Raw genomic sequence first — 22,387 nt, forward strand, 5'->3', positions numbered from 1 at the left:
AAAAACACACACACAAACACCTGTCTAATGAACACACACACACACACACACACACACACACCTATTTCTAATGAACACACACGTCTTTTTCTAATGAACACACACATGCCTACATCTAATGAACACACACCTATGTCTAATGATCACATACACACACACACACACACACACACTTGCCTCCGTCTGAACCTGTGACATCATCAGCCCAGTCGTTTGCATTCCTTTATAAATGTCCTGAACAGGTTTAGGCAGATTACACACACACAAACACACACACACACACACTCTGGTTCACGGACAGATCAGCTGGCTTCACCTCGACACTAAAGTCAGGGTAAGTTTATGTGTTTTTTACTGAAGGCTGTTTCGTTTCCTTTGTCTTCTTTGAATGAACTGATCCAACTCTTATGAACGGGTCTTTTAAAGGCACTGAAACTGTGAAATCTGTTAAAATATGTCAAATTAAACTTCATTCTCATTAGTTAAATGTTAAAACTCATCAAAAACAGACGTAAAGTCATTTGGTTAAAAAAATCAACAATATAAAAAAATTTATTTTTAAAGAGAATATTGTCATTTATAGTATTCAAGTTAAATCGACTACTCTGTATTAAAGTTACAAATGAAAGTTTCCTTTATAGTTTGTCGTAGTTAAAGCAGTCACACTGAAAAGAAAAATTTAAATTACACAAGAAAATACAAAAAAATAAAAGTGAAACATAAAATTTCACAAAATACTAGTTTGTTCTTTTTGTGTTTATATTGTCTGGGTTTCAACAAAAAATGTCACTGTGTAACAGCAGGAAGCATGTACAACTGATGTTAGTATGATTTTTGTGTTAAATGTGTCAAAGAACTAACAGGATATTTATATTAAAAAAAAAAGAGAGAGAGAGAGAGAGAGAGAGAGAGAGAGAGACAAGGCAAAAAAAGGTAATAAAACAGGTATTTTATTATTTTACTTAATATTCATTGCTTTAAAAAAAAATCTACAGTAAAAGATGTAGGATGAACAGCCTCACATTCCATCTGCCAAATGACAGAGGTCAAGAATTTAAAATACTATGTCAAACAAAAGAGAATGTGAAAAAGAAGAAAGTGAAAATGTTGACTTCTGAGGAAAAAAAGAAAAGAAAAGAAAAGTAAGGAAAACAGAAAATTTATCTAACTTTGTCTAAAATAATATTCTTGTTTTATAAAAATCTTGATAATCACCATAATTATCAACTGTGATTGAATTAATCAGATATAAAAGTATTACAAAACGTACCTTTGCTGAAACTGATAAAAAACAGTCAAATATCCAAAGTAAATCCTTTGTTTTTTTCCAATATTTTACCAAATGATGCATATTTTTTAGAAAAAAAAAAGAAAAGAAAAGAACAGAAAAGAAAAATAAGAAGACAAGAAGGAAGACACATTATCACATTTTTAGAAAATACATTTAACTTTGTCTGAAATTATTATTCCTGCTTTAACTCAAACTGCTATAAAGTCAAAATAAGGATTGATACGTGATTTGAATTATAAAAGAATACAGAAAAAAAATGTCTTGATAATCATCAATTATGATTGAATTATTCAGACATAAACATATTACAAAATGTATCTTTGCTGAAGCTGGTAAAAACAGTAAAAAATATCCTGAGTAAATCCTTTGTTTTTATCTAATATATTACCAAATGATGCATATTTTTGAAAAAGAAGAGAAAAGAATTCAAACATATTTCATTTTTAGAAAATACATCCAACTTTGCCTAAAATAATATTCCTGTTTTAACTAATTGAAACTGTGACACTTCATTAAACTCAAAATAAGATTTAATACATAATGAAGAATTATAAAAATCTTGTTAATCACCATAATTATCAACTGTGATTGAATTAATCAGATATTTAAAAAAATTACAAAATGTACCTTGGCTGAAACTGGTAAAAACAGTCAAATATTCTAAGCAAATCCTTTGTTTTTATCCAATATTTTACCAAATGATGCATATTTTTGAAAAAGAAAAAGATACCACATTTTTAAAATACATTTGACTTTGTCTGGAATAAATATTCCTGCTTTAACCCTTTCATGCACACTGGTCACTCCAGTGGACAGTTCTTCTCCAGCTGTTCTATTGTTTATTCATGGGTTTAGTTGTTTTAGTTCCATATCAGCCGACACAGTGGACTCTGATGCATCCTCCCAAACACTGCAATACATACAATTATTGTAACTTTGCTGCTCATGATAAACCTGATCTGCAGTGACAGGTTTTAGTGTAAATCAGTTGCTAATTGTTATTAGACTGTAATTAACAGCTGTCTGAAACATTGCATATCCAGCTGAGACCCAGTAATGCATTGTGTCCTCTGTAGGGGACAAAAGTTTGACAGTTTTACTTAAAAAATGCTGTGCATTACAAAGGACATTCCATTTAAAAAAAAATCAATCAATCAATAAAAAATATTTTAAAAATGTATCTGAAAAAACTGTTGCATTATGCAGTTTCCAATCAAGACAATTTTTAATGTAAAAAAGCTAAAACTGTCAATTTCCTGGGTCTCAGGAGGGTATTATCTCCATGAAATGAGTAATTAACATTAGAGTATGATAAAATGTGAGAAAACGTTAGTGATTTAGCAATTAGCGGCATTAAAAATGTTTTTATTTCATAGTTTTCACGCAGTATATCACTTTCTGATGATGAGTTTTAAATACATGTTCCTTTACTTCAAAAATTAAATGCATGGTGTCCAGCTGAGTGGACATTTTTGTGACTCCACTAAAAATAGGTTCCTTAAAAAAATTAATTTGCATTGTTTTTTTCATGCCTAAAGAGGAATAAAAACACTCAAGAAAAAAATATTGACTAAGGTTCTGATAATTCATGAAACTGTGACACTTCATTAAACTCAAAATAAGGTTTAATACATGATTAGAATTCTAAAATATTAAAAAAACAAACAAAAAAAAAGTCTTGATAATCACCAACTGTGGTTGAATTATTCAAACATAAAATTATTACAAAAATGTATATTTTTTTTACTGAAAGTTGCATCAACAGTAAAATAAGTCAGTCCAATATTTTGCTAAATGATGCGTGTTTTTGTAACACTGACTGTACGACTGTGGTTTTAATGGCCCCACTAAAGAAAGAATGAATAAACATGTATAAAACTACCTGCAGACGAAACGACACTGAAATAAACTCATCCTCATCATCGTTGTCATCGTCATCTTCCCTGTGGACGAAGGTGAACATGGGCTCGGTGTCCGACAGTTCCTGCCTGAACAAGGCCGTTCGTCAGCAGTACCTGAACCTGCCACAAAGGGACAAGTGTCAGGTGACCTACATCTGGATCGACGGCACCGGAGAGGGGCTTCGCAACAAGACCCGGACCCTGGACTGTGAACCCCAGACCGTAGAAGGTACAAACCAGACCAGATCAGCAACCAGGGAGTCTGTTCAGTAGAATAGAATAGAATAGAATAGAATAGAATACAATACAATACAATACAATACAAGACTATAGAACACAGGTGTCAAACATGCATCCCAGGGCCCAAATCTGGTCCGTCAAAGGTTCCACTGCGGCCCTGCAGGATGAAAGTGCCAAAATGAACCTGAACAGTCCAGGTTGAACAAATCCTTTTGGTTCAGGTTCCACATACAGACCAATGTGATCTACAGTCAAAAGAACAACACAATAACCCAGAAATAATGACAACTACAAATTTTCTTTGTGGAAAAATTATGTGGAAAAAATTTAAGTGAAAAAAAAATCCCATTACACTGTGAAAATATTTACATTTACAAAACAATTCTTTCACAATAAAGTGCAAATAAATGCATAAATAAAAACTCAGATGAACAACCTGAAATGTGCGATTTGAACAATATTCTGCCTGTTCCTAAATGTTTGGTGCATTTATGGATCCACTGGGATCTGCAGTTGTGTTCAGAATAACAGATGGAATATTGTAGATTATGTTCAAATTTTAGTTCCAAACTCCAAAATTTGAACAATATTCTGTCTGTTACCAAATGTTTATGGAACACTGTGAATAATGTACATGTAGAAATAATAAGTCGAGGCAGAATATTGTTAAAATTGCACTAATTTTTCAAATGAAATTTCTGTTTTTTCAGGTTATTCACATCTTTTTTGTAAAATTTAAGTATTTTTATAATTTAATTGAGGGTTTGTTGTAGTAAAACTAAAAGAAAAACTTGGATTTGTCATTATTTATAGGTTATGAAGTCATTATTTTACTGGTCTGGCCCGCTGCAGATCAAATTGGGCTGAATATGGAACTGAACTGAAATAAGTTTGACACCCTTGCTCTATATCAGGACTGGCAAACTCATTTTAGTTCAGTTCCACATTCAGCCTAATATGATCTAAAGTGGGCCAGACCAGTAAAATAATATAAATAAAAGGATAAGAACTTTTGAGTGAAAAAAGTAAAATTCCGTAATGGAAATGTTTACATCTAGGAATTGTACTCAAACTTAACATGAACAAATATGAACAACCTGAACATTCTTAAGTAAAATAAGTGCAATATTAACAATTTTGTGCCTTAATGTATCATTTATACAACTTACAGATCACAGTGGATCTAAAAATACACAAAACATTAAACAGGTAGAATATTATTAAAATTCTACATACTTCTCTCAAGAAATTTCAGGTTATTCACGTTTTTTTTTTTTTTTTTAATAAAAGGCTAGTCTGTAAATGTAAACATTTGTGTATTTTTACTTTTTTTTTTTTTTTACACTAAAACACAAAGAAAAAATTACAGTTTTGATTATTTATAGGTTACTATGATAGTGTTTTACTGGTCTGATCATTTTTAAATTGAATTGACCTCAAATTATTCGAACATCCTTGACTGTTTATATCTTCAATGTAATTTTTGTATTTCACAAATTCATCTCAGGGGCCAGATTGGACCCTTTGGTGGGCCGGATTTGGTCCCTGGGCCACATGTTTGACACCTGTGCTCTCTGTGATTCTTAAAAGAACATGACGCTGACGTACAGGGACACTGGTTCTATTTTAGTTCCTTTAACAGTACCAGTATCAAATGGTTCCATCAGTTACAGCAAAAGCATGTGAACAAAAGAAGGAATGTCAGGTATGATCCGCTGTGTGCTGTGTTTGTCGACAGATATCCCAGAGTGGAACTTTGACGGTTCCAGTACGTACCAGGCTGAGGGTTCCAACAGTGACATGTACCTGATCCCAGTGGCCATGTTCAGAGACCCGTTCACCCTGGACCCAAACAAACTGGTCCTGTGTGAGGTGCTCAAATACAACCGCCTCCCTGCAGGTACACTTTTTACTAGGCTGGTCCAACAATCCTGGGAAAAATACAGTTTCCGATAACCTCAGTTAGAACCCTGCATTAGGTTTTGTCATTCAAAAGATGATTTAGGAAAAAATTTGGAAGAAAGAGGAGATGTTTTGGAGGTTGCACACGTTGCTGGAAGTTTCCTGGAAATGGACTAATTGTTCATTTTCAGCATAAACAAGCTGAGCTGTAAGAGAAGAGCAGTACTATCAAAACCAAGGTTTGAGGGATTCAGCTAGAAATACATGGATGAAGTAACTCCGCCCACATCTGTGGGACTGGAGTGTAGAACTGCTTGTGGTCCATTCTGTGACTCCAGTGTGACACCAGAGCAGAAGCAGCTGATGGTGGACAACATGATGTTAAATGCAGGTTCTTTGGGTTCCACTAAAGCGTTGGGATGTCCTTAATCCATCAGATTGTGAAGGGAAGCAGGTCAGGGCTTTTGTCCCCACCAGCACCATGCGTCTGTTTGAACCTCTGGATCTAGGTGAACGACACACATCCAAAAATAGGAGGTGTGCAGGATCCCAAAAAAATTAACCATGAAAAAATAAAGGAAGGTCCGCACAACCTGTGAGCTCCCAAACCATTTTTTCTGTTACGTGACGTTTCGGGCCGAGGCCCTTCATCAGACTCAAACGTCTCGTAACAGAATAGATGGTTTGGGAGCTCACAGGCTGTGCGGACCTTCCTTTATTTTTTTCATGAACCTTTGGATCTGCCACAAACATTCTGAACAGTTCCTCCAGTAGACTGGGCTGATGATGCAGACTTTCAGAAGGAGGAGAAAACTGGGCATTCCACTAAAGTTGTCAATGATGTCACTGACAGAGGGGCGGAGCTTATTCCAGACTTCAGCTGTAGCCGAACAACAAATGCAGATCACAAACAGTACTGGCAACAAGTTGTCAAAGAACACAGGAACATTTTTGGTCATTTCAATAAACCAACAGTGGTTGCTGGACTTTCTAAGGAACATTTTTATGCGAGTGTCAGTTTGGTTTTGAGAATAAAATTACAAATTATTCTCATCTGCTTTATTCATTTGGCTGCTTCTGTCAGAGTATATAGAGCCGTCTGCACCTGTCTGTGACACCTCTAAATATGAATTAATTTGCATAAAATTTGGACCGAAGTAATTTGGCCAGATATGGAACCAAATGCTGGGTTCGAATCCAGAGAATCTGAAAACTCTTTTTTTGGACCACGCTAGTTTTTATAGATGGGTTCGTATGTATTTATCTGCTGTGGTCTGGGTCAGCCTGGCTCTTCAAGTTCAAGTTTTTTTTTCCTTCCTAGAAACGAACCATCGACACAGATGTAAAAAAGTGATGGAGGAGGTGAGGGAGCGCTGCATTTGGTTTGGAATGGAGCAGGAGTACACACTGCTGGGCATGGACCGACACCCCTTTGGCTGGCCTAAAAATGGATACCCAGGACCCCAGGGTGAGTCTGAGGTCACGTCTGCCCCCTCTCAGGTCAAAGGTTAATATTTAAGGTCAGGTTTATTCATGCAACAACGCAAGATCCCCAAAGATAGAAATGAATTACATATTACATATTACATTACATATGTGAGTAACATAAATCCATTGTTTTCATGACAGAAAAGAGCAAAAAGAATCATGTCTAATGTTAATTTCAGGGAAAATACAAATGAGTTGTTCATTAAATCAGGATTGTTTCAGTTTTACAGTTAGCTGAATTAAGGACATGGTTGATTGAGTTTAGAGCGAGAATCGGACTTTTGCTGCAAATTTGCAGAGATTATTACCTCCGCCAAGGAGGTCATGTTTTTGCCAGGGTTTGTTTGTCTGTTTGTTTGTCTGTCCATTAGTGTGCAACATAACTCAAAAAGTTATGGACAGATTTTGATGAAATTTTCAGGGTTTGTTGGAAATGGGATAAGGAAGAAATGATTAAATTTTGGTGGTGATCGGGGGGGGGGGCACTGATCAGCCTTGGCAGAGGTCTGTGCTCTCCGAGTGCTTCTAGTTTGTTTTATTATCACAGGATGGAGAACACAGACGGAGGTTTAATTTTAAACAGCAAAGGGTTCAGACTAATGTAAAGAAAATGTGAATTTGTGTTGTGGGTGTCAGGATGTAGAATTCTGTGGCAATAGAAGAGAAGAGCTGTACAAATATTTTTCAGTCTAAGAGGTTGTATAAGGAAAGAATAGAGAAACTTTATAAAAGCATGAAGTGAAATAACTTAACTTATGGATTTTGGATTTGTTTTATTTTCACTGACCTGCCTGTACTTTTTAGTGCTTCCCTGCTGTAATGCTTTTAATATTTTATGTAAAGCACTTTGAATTGTCTTGTACATGAAATGTGCTATAGAAATAAACCTGCCTCGCCTTAATCATAGTCACAGTGGTACATTCATCAGTACAAAGTGTATCTTATTTGAAAATGTTATTGTAGAGGACCAAACATAAGGACCAGGACAAAGGTGGTAAAATTAGGAAAAATGATAATTTAATGAAGTTAAAAAAAGTTAACACAAGCTCCAAAAAAAAAAAGTCAATTAACAAAATGAACAAAGATGAGCCCAACTGAGGTCAACTAACCCAAACTGTAACAGAACAAAAACTGACCTAAGCAGACGCAGAACCGAGGTGGGCTGAAACAGAAGTGGACTGACCCAAACCAAACACAAGGGGGAGATATTACACTAAGAAATGAAACCAAACCATTAACTGAGTCAAAATAACATAAAAAAAACCAACAAATAATCATAACTAGACACAAAATACTAACTGTGTGAAACTAATGTGATTTAAACCAAGAATTTAAACAACTAAATTAACACAAAGAAACAAAGTGCCCCCCCCAGTCTTGCGGTAATAGTTCCTTCCAGCTTCTTAAATGCTAGACAAGCCTAGTGATGGGACTGTTGGATCTTTGAGGGGAGTCGTTCAAATCAGGAGTCGTTCACTGAAAAGAGTCGTTCAACAGACTGGCTCTTTTATGTTTTTTGCATCATTTTGAAACACCAATGTTTGAATGACTAAATAGGCTACATGTGATGATTGACATTACATTTTAAAGGTGTTTAATTGGCGCAGCAGTAAATATTATCTTACTGTAAAAAAGAATCGTTAGTTCAAATGTGTGGGTTAAATCCATGACATGAGAGGTGACATTAGACAAATGATGGAACTGGACCAAAAACATCCCAGTACATTCTGTGGACTAGTCTGTAGAATAAAAATGAAGAAGAAAATAAAACATTTTCTTATGAAATAACATTTTATTCTCCTCAAAACAAGAACAATAAGTGTGTGTAAACATACAGAAACATTTGCACAAAACACAACAGTGATTAATCACTGCAGTTCCAGTACTGAAATACCTAAAAAACTGTAGTACAAATAAAATACTTCATGTAAAACTGCAAAATACCTGATATCTCTAATGTATTTATCAAAATGACACCACATCAGGAGTTCTCTCACTTCTACTCTGTATATAAAGCCAATCCTTCCCCAGTGACGCTAAACTGACAGGCAACTGGACACCCCCTCCTTAAAAAAAAAATAAAAAAAATGAACGGCTCTTTACAAAGACTCGGTTCCTATCGTTCGTTTCAAAGAGCTGTTCAAAAGAATTGATTTGTTCGTGAATATCACATCAGCAGCCAAGCCCCTTCATCTGGTCTTTTGTCTGGAAACTCAAGAACAAACATAAGTAAATAATTCAAACATATTTAATACGTGTGCACCCACATTAGAATGTTTAAATAAAATACTGAATCTAAACCATGTGCTGTAATTATTAACTGTAACTTCAGAAACAACAACTCATGAAATAACAAAAAATACCAACACAAGGTTTAGGTGGGTAAGACATCCACCGCAAATTGTCTTATTCCTGAAATGTGGTCTAGAAATAAACCTGCCCTGCCTTAATCATGGTCACAGTGGTGCATTCATCAGCACAAAGTGTGTCTTATTTGAAAGTGTTAACAACTGTAAAATAGAAGTAAGTCATTAGTTTTAAAGGAATATGTTCCTGATTGAATTACAAGCATGTATTACTCAGCAGTTATTTATTTATTTATTTATTTATTTATTTATTTATTTATTTTTGCACAACAACAAATCAAACATTAAGACAAACAAAGAAACAAACTGTGCAGGTTAGATCAGAAAACCCCGGTGGGCTTACAAAATTAATCTGACCTCATTACAGCATTAGTTTACAGAGAGACAATAGGAATAAAACAATAATATACAAAGAACAACAAAAATATAAACAGGGAATAAAAGAAAAAGAGTCTGTAAGTGTGTGTCAGGGTGAGAGAGTGTGTGTAAGAGAAATATTTAAATTTGTTGAATCAGATCTGTCCTATGACTAAACTTAAACTAAATGAAGTAGACTGAGATGTGATTTGAATAGAACTGTTCCATAGCCGACCCCCCCCCCCCCCCCCCCCCCCATTGGGGGGAGGGCCATTGGCACATGCAGCCAGTTGGCATGTCTTGTATGGATGTTATGCACATCTTTATTCAATTGGAAGAATGTGTAGGAGGTTGAATTAAGATTTTGTAAAGAAATATAAACATAAGGTATTTATTTAAAGTCAAAGTAAAAAGTAAAAGTTACATTCCTGTTGGAACACACGGTCACTTCCTGTCCCTTTTTTTAGGTCCGTATTACTGTGGCGTGGGCGCCGACAACGCCTACGGACGTGACATCGTGGAGTGTCACTACAAGGCCTGTCTGTACGCAGGAGTGAAGATCTGCGGCACCAACGCTGAAGTCATGCCCTCTCAGGTACAAACACCTTTTTTTTTTTTTTTTACAACTTTATTAACAACATTTGAGTATACAGTACAAAATTTTAAACAAACATCAAGATGTCAAAAGAGAAAAAGCATTTGCACATATAAGTTTAAGAAAATAATGCACAGATTTAAAAATACAAAGCATAAAATACAAATAATAATAATAATAAAAAGTAAATAAATAATAAATCTGACAAATATGAATAAATAAATGCAACAGAGAGTTCAGTCAGTATTGAAAAATTGTTCATAAATAGCCAATGTGTTAGTGCTTTTTTAAATTTTATATGAATTCTAAAGATTTGATATAATTTTCAAATTCTAATAGGAAGATTTTAAAATGTGGGTGTGTTTTAGTATATTTGTTTTTATGTATATGAAATTTTCCAAATAATATGAATAAATTTACAATAAATTCTAGATTGTTAGTATCATGTTTTCTCAGGTACAAACACCTGGTGACAGGAAATACACTCCTCTGACATGTTCTACAGCACAGGTGTCAAACATGCGGCCCGGGGGCCAAATCTGGCCCACCAAAGGGTCCAGTCCGGCCCTGGAATGAATTTGTGAAAAGCAAAAATTACACTGAAAACATTAATTATTTTAGTTCAGGTTCCACATACAGACCAGTTTAATCTCCAGTGGGTGAGATCAGTCAAATACTATCAGAATAACCTATAAATGATCACAACTCCACATTTTTGTCCTTGTAAATGTAAATATTTTCATGTCATTTTACTGTATTTACACTAAAACAAACTATCATTTCACAAAAACACGAATAACCTGAACAAATATGAACATTTTAAAATGTCTGAAGTGTAATTTTAACAATATTCTGCCTGTTATTAAATCTTTTGTGTATTTGTTGATCCACTGTGATCTGCACGTTGTAATTTACACGTTTAAATGATAAACTGAGATATAATTTTGTTAAAATTACACTTAGTTTTCTTAAGAAATTTCAGTTTGTTCATGTTATTCACATTGTTTTAAAGGATAGCTGGTCGATGTAAACATTTTCATTGCATAATTTTACTTTTTTCGCTCTAAAACATAGAGGAATGTTTGGAATTGACATTATTTCTATATTATTCTGTTATTATTTTACTGGTCCGGCCCACTGCAGATCAAATTTGGCTGAATGTGGAACTGAACTAAAAAGAGTCTGACACTCCTGTTCTACAGAGTTAAAAAAGAAAAAAAAACTTAAATAAGAACCACAACAAGACAGTCAAACATTACAGGCGATAAACTATAGCAAGTGAAAGGAAAAAATCCTTCACATGCCAGCAACAGTATTTCATGTTGAGACCTATTTTTGGTTATGTTGGGAAAAAATAAATCTGTTTTTTAGATTAGTGATGAAATAATCTTAACCCTTTCATGCATGAATTATGAGAACCTCTGCCAAGATTTTTTTCTGATTGTTTTTATTCCTTTTTAGGCATGAAAAACACAATGTAATTGCTTTTTTTTTTTTTTTTTTTTAAAGCATCTATTTTTCCAGTTATAAAAATGTCCACTGTTTAATTTCTGAAGCAAAAAAAAACATGTATTTGAGAAAAAAACTTTAATAAGTACCACAATAATACAGTCAAACATTACAGACATTAAAACCTATCGACAGAAAGTGATATACTGTGAAAACTATAAATAAATAAAATAAATTTTTTTTTTAATGCAGCTAATACAATACTGTCAAACATTACAGACGATAAACTATAGCAAGTGAAAGGAAAAAATCCCTCACATGCTAGCTATTTCCTGTCGAGACCTATTTTTGGTTATGTAGGGAAAAAAACATAAATCTTTTTTTTTTAGATTAGTGACAAAATAATCTTAACCTTTTCATGCATGAATAATGAGAACCTCTGCCAAGATTTTTTTCTGATCGTTTTTATTCCTTTTTAGGCATGAAAAACACAATACAATTGAATTTTTTTTTTTTTAAAGAACCTATTTTTCAACTTACAAAAATGTCCACTGTTTAATTTCTGAAGCAACAAAAACATGTATTTAAAACCCATCGACAGAAAGTGATATACTGCGTGAAAACTATAAAATAAAATACATTTGTAATGCAGCTAATCTGATGTTTTGTCACATTTTAACACACTCTAATACTAGTTATGACTCACTTCATGGAGATAATATTCCAAAAAAAAACAACTTTCTGTTTATGAAAACTGTTAATTATAGCCTAATAACAATTAGCAACTGATTTCCACTCAAACATGTTCGTGCAGATCAGGTTTATCAAGAACAGCAAAGTTACAGTACTGGTCTGAATGTCAGTGTATTATTATGGGATGGTGCATGAGCGTCCACTGTGTCGGCTGATCTGGAACTACAACAAAATCTGTGAATATACAAAAAAACATCAGTAGAATATCTGGAGTGAACACTATGCATGAAAGGGTTCAATTCCAATGAAGCCATGCTTAAGCAGAGGGTTAAATGCTTACTTTTAGACATTTCCATTGGTTTAGCTCATTTGATTAATTAGTGATTAAAAAAAAACATGTTTTTTTTTTTTTTAAACTGAAATTCCCTTCATAACCAGCACCATCAGATATTAAAATGCTTAAAAAAGCAATTCACACCAATTTTTCAGACAAAATGATTTTTATAATGATAAAAGGATGTTTAAAAGGTCATAAAATTATAATGAAAATAGGAATATATGATTGAGATTTCAAATTATAGCAATGATAAGTTCTGTTATTATTCATTCTTAGAGAACTTTCCAAGGAACTGAATTTAGTTCATATAAAAAGTTCTGTAATTTTCTTGAAAATCCTTTTTTTTTTGACAAAAATTTTAATGGATTTAGAAACTTAAGATCTTATACTATTGAACTACAAAAAGTTTGAAATCATTATCTCAATTCTAATTTTTTGAGTCAAAGTCAATAGGCGCGTGAATAGACCCATATACAAGAAATAATAAAAAAGTAAAAAAGACAGCACAATTTTTGAAAAAGGGGGTAATTATTGCAGTTTAAAGACTTCTTGGTACAAACTACTGCAGTGCTTTCCAACCTTTTTTACTCCTGACCCCATTTTAACATCACAAATTTCTGGTGACCCCAGACATTCAAAACAGATACTTTTTTTTTTTTTTTTTGCTAAAATTAATTTGTTTTTGATCATGTAATAGTTTGCTATACTATGTTGCAAATAAACGTTCGTTTTAGAGGACATTTAGTCTATATAATGTCTATTATTGTGGACAGAGGCAGTAAATCCAGGTGTAGATTACTGCACAAAGGGAGAATTTTATTTTCCTTGGTCAGGATCTGTCCAGTCAGTCCAGCTGTGATTTACAAGGAGGACAATTAATACTGAACAAACAAGAACTGAAACTATGAATTATGAAAGAGCTGCAGCATCTGAAACTGACCACAATGAACATTTGACACAAACAGAACCACAGTGCTGCAGTTTCACAACCACAGTTTGTCTGTTATGGACTGGGATTGGCTCTGTTAACTCACCATAGATTTTTTTTAGAATGTTTTTTTTTTTTTTCTATCAATTACTATAAATTTCATTTGATTTCCAGGAGACCCCACATGGGGTTCCGACCCCAAGGTTGAAAAACGCTGCTATACTGACAGTGTGTTTACATCTTCTCTCCTGTGGTTTACGATCCTACGTGGGCATGTGTGTTTAAAAGTGCACCGAAGGTCAAACCAAAGTCCTGCGTTCATAAATCTGTCAGTTTGGTATTTTCACTGAGATGTGACCCAATACTATCCTGAGAACTTTACAACTAACCAGTGAAACAAAGGAATCCTGACAACTATACTGACTGATATGTGATTAAACGTAAGACTTCAACTATCTACATTAAAATAATATTTCAATAGATTTTTAAAAAATGTTCAAGAACAAACATAAGATACAACAAAAAATGAAAATAGGAAAAGCCCCACCCCCTTCCCTCCTCCCCCAGCCCCTGAGCAAATCAAACAGGACAACAGCAAAAGCAGTAACAGTAGAACTACACTGTTAAACCCCCCCCCAAAAAAGGGTAATATTCTGGCAGCAGGGGTGCCGAAAAAAATACTGTAAAATAACGGAAAATAACCATCTCATGAAAATACGGTAATTTTCCCTAATTCAAATACAGTTTTTTGCCCTAACTTTACATGAGATTTTGCTCTTTTTTTTTTTTTTGACTTTTTAATGTTTAATAAAGAATATTTACATGTATTAAAACAATCAAATTACCTATAAATATATATGTAAATAATTTTCAATGAGACTCAGTTGTTCAATCCACTGATAAAAACTGTATTTGGACAGTTTATCAGTGCTTATACATGTTATACGTTCACTAAAATACATTTATTCAACATTTTTGTTGTGAAACCTCCTGTAATTACACAAGATATTTGTCAGTTAACAAACAAGTCTGGTTCAACTGACAGAACTAATACTTCTTTTACGGTTAATTGTCACTAATTTTATCTTGTTTTATTTTTGTTTTTTTGTTTTTTTTGTTTTTTTACAGTATTAAACTTTAAATTAACAGTTTAATCTCATAAATAGAAAAGAAATATTTGTGAAATTATGATACATCTGTAAATGTATTTTAACTGTATTTTTCTGTGAAAAACGAAAACATTTCTTTTAAAAAAATTAAACTTTTTTTTTTAATTCACAGTTACAGTTTTTCATGTTATTTTCCATTTGACATGAAAAATCACAGTCTGTTTTTGTCATTTAAGGGATATTTTCCTGTATCTTAAAAATACAGGACAAATCTGTAAAATAAACAGTAAAAATTCTGTTAAATTACAGATTTTTTTTTTTACTTACAGTGTACCTGCTCTAATAGGATACAACAGAAACCTATGAAAACAGGAGCTTCTTCTGCAGGTTCTAATGTTCTGTCTGTGTGTTCTGCCCTCAGTGGGAGTTCCAGGTGGGTCCTTGTGAAGGCATAGACATGGGAGACCATCTGTGGGTTGCGCGCTTCCTGCTGCATCGTGTCTGTGAAGACTTCGGGGTGATCGCTACTCTGGATCCCAAACCCATGGTCGGAAACTGGAACGGCGCCGGCTGCCACACCAACGTCAGCACCAGGGAGATGAGGGAGGAAGGAGGACTGCAGTGAGTATGAGTCCATCCCACAAAGAAAAAAAGAATCCACCCCACAAAACTGAGCAGTGACGCACTAGATCACAGGTGTCAAACATGCGGCCCGGGGGCCAGAACCGGCCCGCCAAAGGGTCCAGTCTGGCCCCTCAGATAAATTTGTGAAATGCAAAAATTGTAATGAAGATATGAACAATCCAGGATGTGAATTATACGAGGACATGTGAAATCAAAGTCTATTTTTGTCATTTCATTGATATTTTCCTGTATCTTAAAACTACAGGAAAAATCTGTCAAATAAACAGTGAAAATTCTGTTCAATTACAGATTTTTTTATTTTATTTTATTTTTACAGTGTAAGACATTTCAGGTTGTTCGTATTTCTTCAGGTTATTCACATTTTTTGTAAAAAGATAATTTATTAATATAAACTTTTTCTTGTAATTTTACTTTTTTTCACTAAAACAAAGGTAAAATCTGCAGTTTTCATTATTTATAGGTTATTGTGATCATATTTTCCTGGTCTGACCCCACTGAGATTTATTTGTTCTGTATGTGGAACCTGAATTAAAATGATTTTTACACCATTGATTGTTAACCCTTTCATGCACAGTGGTCACTCCAGTGGTCACTCCAGTGGTCAGTTCTTCTCCAGCTGTTCTCTTGTATATTCATGGGTTTTGTTGTTTCAGTTCCATATCAGCCGACACAGTGGACACTTATGCACCATCCCATAATAATACACTGACATTTGTACCATTACTGTAACTGTGCTGTTGTTGATCAACTTGATCTGCACTAACATGTTTGAGTGTAAATTAACTGCTAATTGTTATTAGACTGCAATTAATAGTTTCCATTAACAAAAAGTTTTTGTTGTTCTTTGTTCTTTTTTTTTTTTTTTTTGCATATCCTCCTGAGACCCAGTAATGCATTTTGTCCTCTGTAGGGGACAAAAGTTTGACAGTTTAACTTAAAAAACACTTTGGATTACAAAGGATATTCCTTTAAAAAATCAATCAATAAATAAAAATAATTTTTAAAATGTATCTGAAAAAACTGTTGCATTATGCAGTTTCCAATCAAGACAAGTTTTTAATGTAAAAAAGCTAAAATAGTCAATTTCCTGGGTCTCAGAAGGATATTATCTCCATGAAATGAGTAATAACTAGTATTGGAGTATAAGATGTGAGAAAACATCAGATTAGCTGCATTAAAAATGTTTTGTTTCCTAGTTTTCACACAGTATATCACTTTCTGATGATGAATTTTAAATGCACGTTTCTTTGCTTCAAAAATTAAACACATGGTGTCCCGCTGAGTGGACATTTTTGGAACTCCATGAAAAATAGGTTCATAAAAACAATTTCAGTTGCATTGCTTTTTTCATGCCTAAAGAGGAATAAAAACACTCAGGAAAAAAATATTGACTAAGGTTCTCATAATTCATGCATGAAAGGGTTAATTTTTTTCAGTGTAATTCACCCTATGGGCCAGACTGGACCCTTTGGCGGGCCAGTTTTGGCCCCCGGGCCGCATGTTTGACACCTGTGGTTTAAATGATTCCTTTCCCTCCTCTGACCTCAGGGTTATCGAAGAGGCCATCGAAAAGCTGAGCAAAAACCACAACAAACACATAAAGGAGTACGACCCCCGCGGAGGAAAGGACAACATGAGGCGTCTCACCGGCCTCCACGAAACCTCCAGCATCCACGACTTCAGCGCCGGGGTGGCCAACCGGGGCGCCAGCATCCGCATCCCCCGCCAGGTGGGACAGGATGGGAGGGGCTACTTCGAGGACCGTCGACCCGCCGCCAACTGCGACCCCTACGCCGTCACCAGGGTCATCGCAACCACCTGCCTGTTGGTTCCAGAGGAGGACGAGGAAAAAGAGTAGAGGAGCAGACAGAGGCCCAGGAGTTTATGAAAAAACAGAAATATATGCATGTAGTTTCAGTCCAGGGGTTCAAACATACGGCCTGCAAAAGGGTCCAACCTGGCCCCGGGGATGAATTTATGAAATACAAAAATTACACTGAAGATATTAACGAGCAAGGATGTTAAAATTATTTTAATTCAGATTCCACATACAGACCACTTAGATCGTAAGTCGGTCAGACCAGTAAAATATGATCATATTGAACCTATAAATAATGAAAACAGCAAATTTTATCTTTGTTTTAGTGTAAAAAAGTTAAATTACATGAAAATGTTTATATTAAAAAAACTGTTATTTTACAAAAAATGGGACTAACCTGAAATGTCTTAAGATAACTAAATGCAATTGTACCGATATTCTGCCTGTTATTAAATGTTTAGTGTATTTGTAATTGTAATATAAGTTTTAATGCACATGTGGAAATGATAAACTGATAATCTGAGGCAGAATATTGTTAAAATTGTACTTTTTTTTCTTAAGATGTTTCCAGTTGTTCATTTTATTCAGATTTTTGTAGATGTTAACATTATCGTAATTGAATTTGACTTTTTTCACTGGTATTATTTTACTGGTTCGGCCCACTGGTGCAGTGGCCCCGAGGTGCAACAGCCCAAAGAATTATACATATAAGAAAAAAAAAAAAAAGAACTGGCCAAAAAATTATCCACTAAAAGAAAAACAAGAGAACAGACCAAAAAAATTATCCACTATAAGAAAAAAAAAGAGAACAGATCAAAAAATTATCCACTATAAGAAAAAAAAGAGAACAGCCCAAAAAATTATCCACTATAAGAAAAAAAAGAGAACAGGTCAAAAAATTATCCACTAAAAGAAAAAAAAGAGAACAGATCAAAAAATTATCCACTATAAGAAAAAAAAGAGAACAGCCCAAAAAATTATCCACTATAAGAAAAAAAAGAGAACAGGTCAAAAAATTATCCACTAAAAGAAAAAAAAGAGAACAGATCAAAAAATTATCCACTATAAGAAAAAAAGAGAACAGCCCAAAAAATTATCCACTGTAAGAAAAAAAGAGAACAGCCCAAAAAATTATCCACTGTAAAATAAAAAAAAAAAACATCATCCGCCTTTCCAATTAAGTTGGTGCTGTTTACCCAAAAGGTCTCTTGCTTTAAAATTGAGCCCACCACAAAAAATAAAAGTATAGACTGAAAATTTTTAAGATAATTTTTTTGGGCTAATGGATAATTTTTTTTTCTTATAGTGGAAAATTTTTTGGACTGTTCTCTTTTTTTTCTTATAGTGGATAATTTTTTGGGGTCTTCTTGTTTTTTTCTTACAATGGAAAATTTTTGGGGCTGTTTTCATTTTTTTTCTTATAGTGGATATTTTTTTTGGGCCAGTGGATAATTTTTTGGGCTGTTCTCGTTTTTTTCTTATAGTGGAAATTTTTTGGGCTGTTGCACCTCTGGGCCACCGTACACTGGAGATCATATTGGACTGAATGTGGAACTGAACTAAAATGAGTTTGAGCCTGTGTTTGAGCCTCTGTTGCTGTTGTTTTTATTTTGTACTGTTCATGTGCAGACAGGCAGCTGTACTTAGTCCATACCTGTTAAAATATTCACATGTATTTATTAAAACTTGCATTTGTGTGTGTGTGTGTGTGTGTGTGTGTGTGTGGAGGGTCACGTTAAAAAAATGTCTCTGTAATAGTTTGAAATCTGCCTTCGCTGGTTCTTTGAGAGAGAGAGAGAGAGAGAGAGAGAGAGAGAGAGAGAGAGAGAGAGAGAGAGAGAGAGAGAGAGATAGAGAGATAGATAGATAGATAGATAGATAGATAGATAGATAGATAGATAGATAGATAGATAGATAGATAGATAGATAGATAGATAGATAGATAGATAGATAGATTAATCCCCAAAGGTAAATTCAAAATGTTAAATGCGGTCACTGCACCACAAAAACAGTCATAGCACATTAATTATCAATGAAGAAATAAATGCAGAGTATAAGCAGCGAAGAATATGTTAGATTAAAAAGACAGTAGAATTAAAAGATAAAATTTTATTATTTGGAGGAAATGGACGCTGTGGCTCCAGATGTGAAAGTACTTTTATGCTGGAGTTTTTTTTACTGTAAAAAATGATGAACCACTTTTATCACTTGAAGTATTCTGATAAGTGTCCAGCAGGTGGAGCCACAGAGCTGAGTCTGTCTGTCTGTCACCATGACTGTGCAATTCAGACAGACAGATACCTGACAGACAGACACACAGACAGACACACAGACAGACACACAGGCAGGCAGACAGACAGAAGGTCACAGTGTCAGTGCAGATTCATCTGTTCTAAAAGAACCTGTTTTAAACAGTGAAATCCCGCAGACATGAGCCGTACTCAGACAGAGCAGACAGACAGGGCCTGGCTGTCATCATGCTTTTATTTCTGGCCTGTTTTCACCTGGCTGATGGCGGCTGCCATATGGCGTTACCGTCTCATCCGGTTCCTTCCTGACACATGATCCTCTCACTTTGAGCCTGATGGTGTGAACGTGACTCATGATCGGAGCTGAAGGACACTCCCACACCAGCGCACAACACCAGGACAGGATGGGAGATGGGCTAAAAACCGGATCACATGTCACCACATTCCTGATTTCCATGGATACAGATACTGTAACTCAGCAACCGGGGTGTTTGTCTGTTGCCATGGAAACATCTGTCTCATTTGCAGACACCAGTGGAAGAATATCCCTGCATGACTCCTACATGTTTTTTTGGAATGAAATGAAATTGGTGGAGTGTGTCCAAGTGTATTTTCATCAGTTTGGTCAAATTTCTGTCTCTGTCCACAATAATATACATTATATAGACTAAACGTCCTCTGAAATTAACTTTTTTTTTTTTTGCAACATAGTATTGCAAACTATATATAGGAATATAGGAAATACCTGATTTTCATTGAGAAAAATGCAAAATACAGAGGATGATAGTGTAACAAATGGTAATAATTCACTTGTAAAGCGCTTTGGGCACCATGAAGGTGTAGAAAATGCGCTATATAAGTTCAGTCCATTTACCATTTTTTCTTAAGAAAGGTTAAATAGTGAGAAAAATCCATTTGGGAACTGCCACAACAGTAGCACTGGATCTATATGGGTTCAAAGGTGGGTTAGGGCTGATAGAACACCACTGAAGGCCTATGTGTGAAATAAACAAGCCGACACTGACATTTGTGCATCTAATACAAAAGAGTAAATGCAATAAATTACTTCAAAGTGCAGCAGAGTCGAATGTGCAATAAAATACAGTTAAATATGAGAAGCTGCTGGTGATGAATTCAACATCAGTGCCGTTAAAGTGGGTGTGGTGGTTTGGAAACTTCCTGAAAGCACTAACGCTGATGCTACACATTCAGAAAGGAAGGAGATGTTTATAGTTTTGAAGTTCTCATTACTTTTTATTTTTATTCAGTCTTTTAGTTTGGTTGTTTATATCAGTGTGATTCTAATTTAACCCATAAAGACCCAAACAGCCACCGGTGACCAAAAGCATCTGCTGATCTAAACTGTTTAATACCTGCTGATCCATTAATTCTATCAATGCATGTAAATAATTGGTGTAAAATACAGCTATTCATCTTTTCATGGTCATCAGATATGACCATATTTGGATGTTCAGAGGCTCTGTAGTTACCATGGAAACACCGTCATCATCTACAACACTGATTCACCAGTCAAACCCATGAGTTGGATCAATGACAGTGGATGGACACACCTGTTTTTGTGTTCAGTTAATGATATCTTTGCTTAAAAAGTCACTTTTTCTTCAGTTTTCTCTGTTTCTAATATAATAACCTTCAACTTTAATCTGAGTTTTTATGACTATCTACATAATCAGTGAATTAAAATATAGGGAAATACATGATGTTTACTGAAAAAACACAAAATACAAAGTATAATATTATAATAAATGGAGATAAATGACTAATGAAAGGTTAAATGTAGAGAAAAATTTATTTGGGAACTGAGGCAAAAATATCATTGTGTCTTTATGGGTTAATTATGAATACATACAGTATAAGAGTAATTACAACTTGCTAAATTTTATTTTAATTTTAAAGTGGACATGTTAGGACAAATAAGGCACCTTTTTTTTAATAACATAACCAGTCTGGAGGCTTTACAAATTATGTTTAATTATTTAAGAGACAAAGTTAGAACCACTTTTGAGATGACTGAGCTTAAAACAAGTGACAAGAACCGATAAAACCATCCTGGAACTTTAGCAGTGTTTCTAAATGATGGTATCCATGGCACTGACAGGAAAGGGGCGTGTCCAGCAGCTCATTTGCATTCAAAGTGACGGACACTTCAGGACTGAAGACCAATCATAGTACAATGAATGTAAATATTTTTTAACATACATACAGTATATTAAACCCTTGTTAACATGTTGAAAACAAGTACAGTGTGAAGAAATCTGCTGGTTTTAGTTTAGTTTCTATTTTGTTTCAGTGTTAATGTGAATTTTTCTGGGTTTTATGAGGAAAGCAATAATTTATAGACTCTTAAACAGCTTGGATGAAAGAATGCATCTCAACAGATATGATTCATAAAACCATTGTGCAATAAAGATCCCATATTGTGCAAAGTTATTTTAGTTTTGTACACCATGAACTATTAATACTGGTGAAAAACCAAGCTGAGTTTACCTGTAAATGTTTTAAGTTCTGCCTTTGTGAAAACCTTTCTATTCCAGTCAAGAAACTGGTCTTTTCATGCCTACTTTTATTTTCAGTTTTTTTTCACTGTAATTAACCTGACAGGAAGTATATTCAGAGAGCGGAAAGATGGGAAATGCAGCGAGACAACGTCAGACGGTGAAAAAATATCAACAATATGCAGGTGAAAATTAACTGCTGTCCATGTGTTTGTGCTGACTCACTTTATGCATTAAATTAAATTAGTATCCATGGCACTGACAGGAAAGGGGCGTGTCCAGCAGCTCATTTGCATTCAAATTGACAGACACTGCAGGACTGAAGACCATTTGTGATACAATGAATGTGACATTTTTCAACATACACATATTATCTTTCTCAGTCCCAGCTGTGGGTTTTCTGTCCACATTTATGGACAAGAGTTTCACAAATTTATGCAAAAAAAAAAAAAAAAGAAAAAAGAAAGAAAAGAAAACTGCCCCCACAAAAGACATTCCATAA

At 34.4% G+C, this 22,387-nt stretch overlaps 1 protein-coding gene across 2 annotated transcripts; it reads left to right on the forward strand.

The window, feature by feature from the left end:
* Window positions 1-262: 262 nt before the first annotated feature.
* On the forward strand, window positions 263-17,354 carry LOC115429178 (glutamine synthetase-like). Of its 2 annotated transcripts, none has more exons than XM_030148432.1 (7): window positions 263-334; window positions 3,180-3,421; window positions 5,171-5,332; window positions 6,656-6,802; window positions 10,013-10,140; window positions 15,078-15,277; window positions 16,850-17,354. In XM_030148432.1, exons 2-7 carry the CDS (start codon window positions 3,253-3,255, stop codon window positions 17,157-17,159), a joined length of 1,116 nt encoding a protein of 371 aa, XP_030004292.1. In that variant the 5' UTR covers window positions 263-334; window positions 3,180-3,252; the 3' UTR covers window positions 17,160-17,354. The 2 variants fall into 2 exon arrangements, with proteins under 2 accessions (XP_030004292.1, XP_030004293.1); XM_030148433.1 differs by having other exon boundaries at window positions 278-334; window positions 3,247-3,421.
* The last annotated feature ends 5,033 nt before the right edge of the window (window positions 17,355-22,387 follow it).

The sequence above is a fragment of the Sphaeramia orbicularis genome, chromosome 12 (assembly GCF_902148855.1).
Source record: "Sphaeramia orbicularis chromosome 12, fSphaOr1.1, whole genome shotgun sequence".
Lineage (NCBI taxonomy): Eukaryota > Metazoa > Chordata > Actinopteri > Kurtiformes > Apogonidae > Sphaeramia > Sphaeramia orbicularis.

Bases quoted from the DNA above. Each gene is read 5' to 3' on its own strand.
- LOC115429178 (XM_030148432.1), top strand. From the start codon at position 3,253: ATGGGCTCGGTGTCCGACAGTTCCTGCCTGAACAAGGCCGTTCGTCAG. The intron at 3,422-5,170 runs GTACAAACCAGA...GTTTGTCGACAG, and splicing joins TGAACCCCAGACCGTAGAAG to ATATCCCAGAGTGGAACTTT. The intron at 15,278-16,849 runs GTGAGTATGAGT...CTCTGACCTCAG, and splicing joins AGGGAGGAAGGAGGACTGCA to GGTTATCGAAGAGGCCATCG.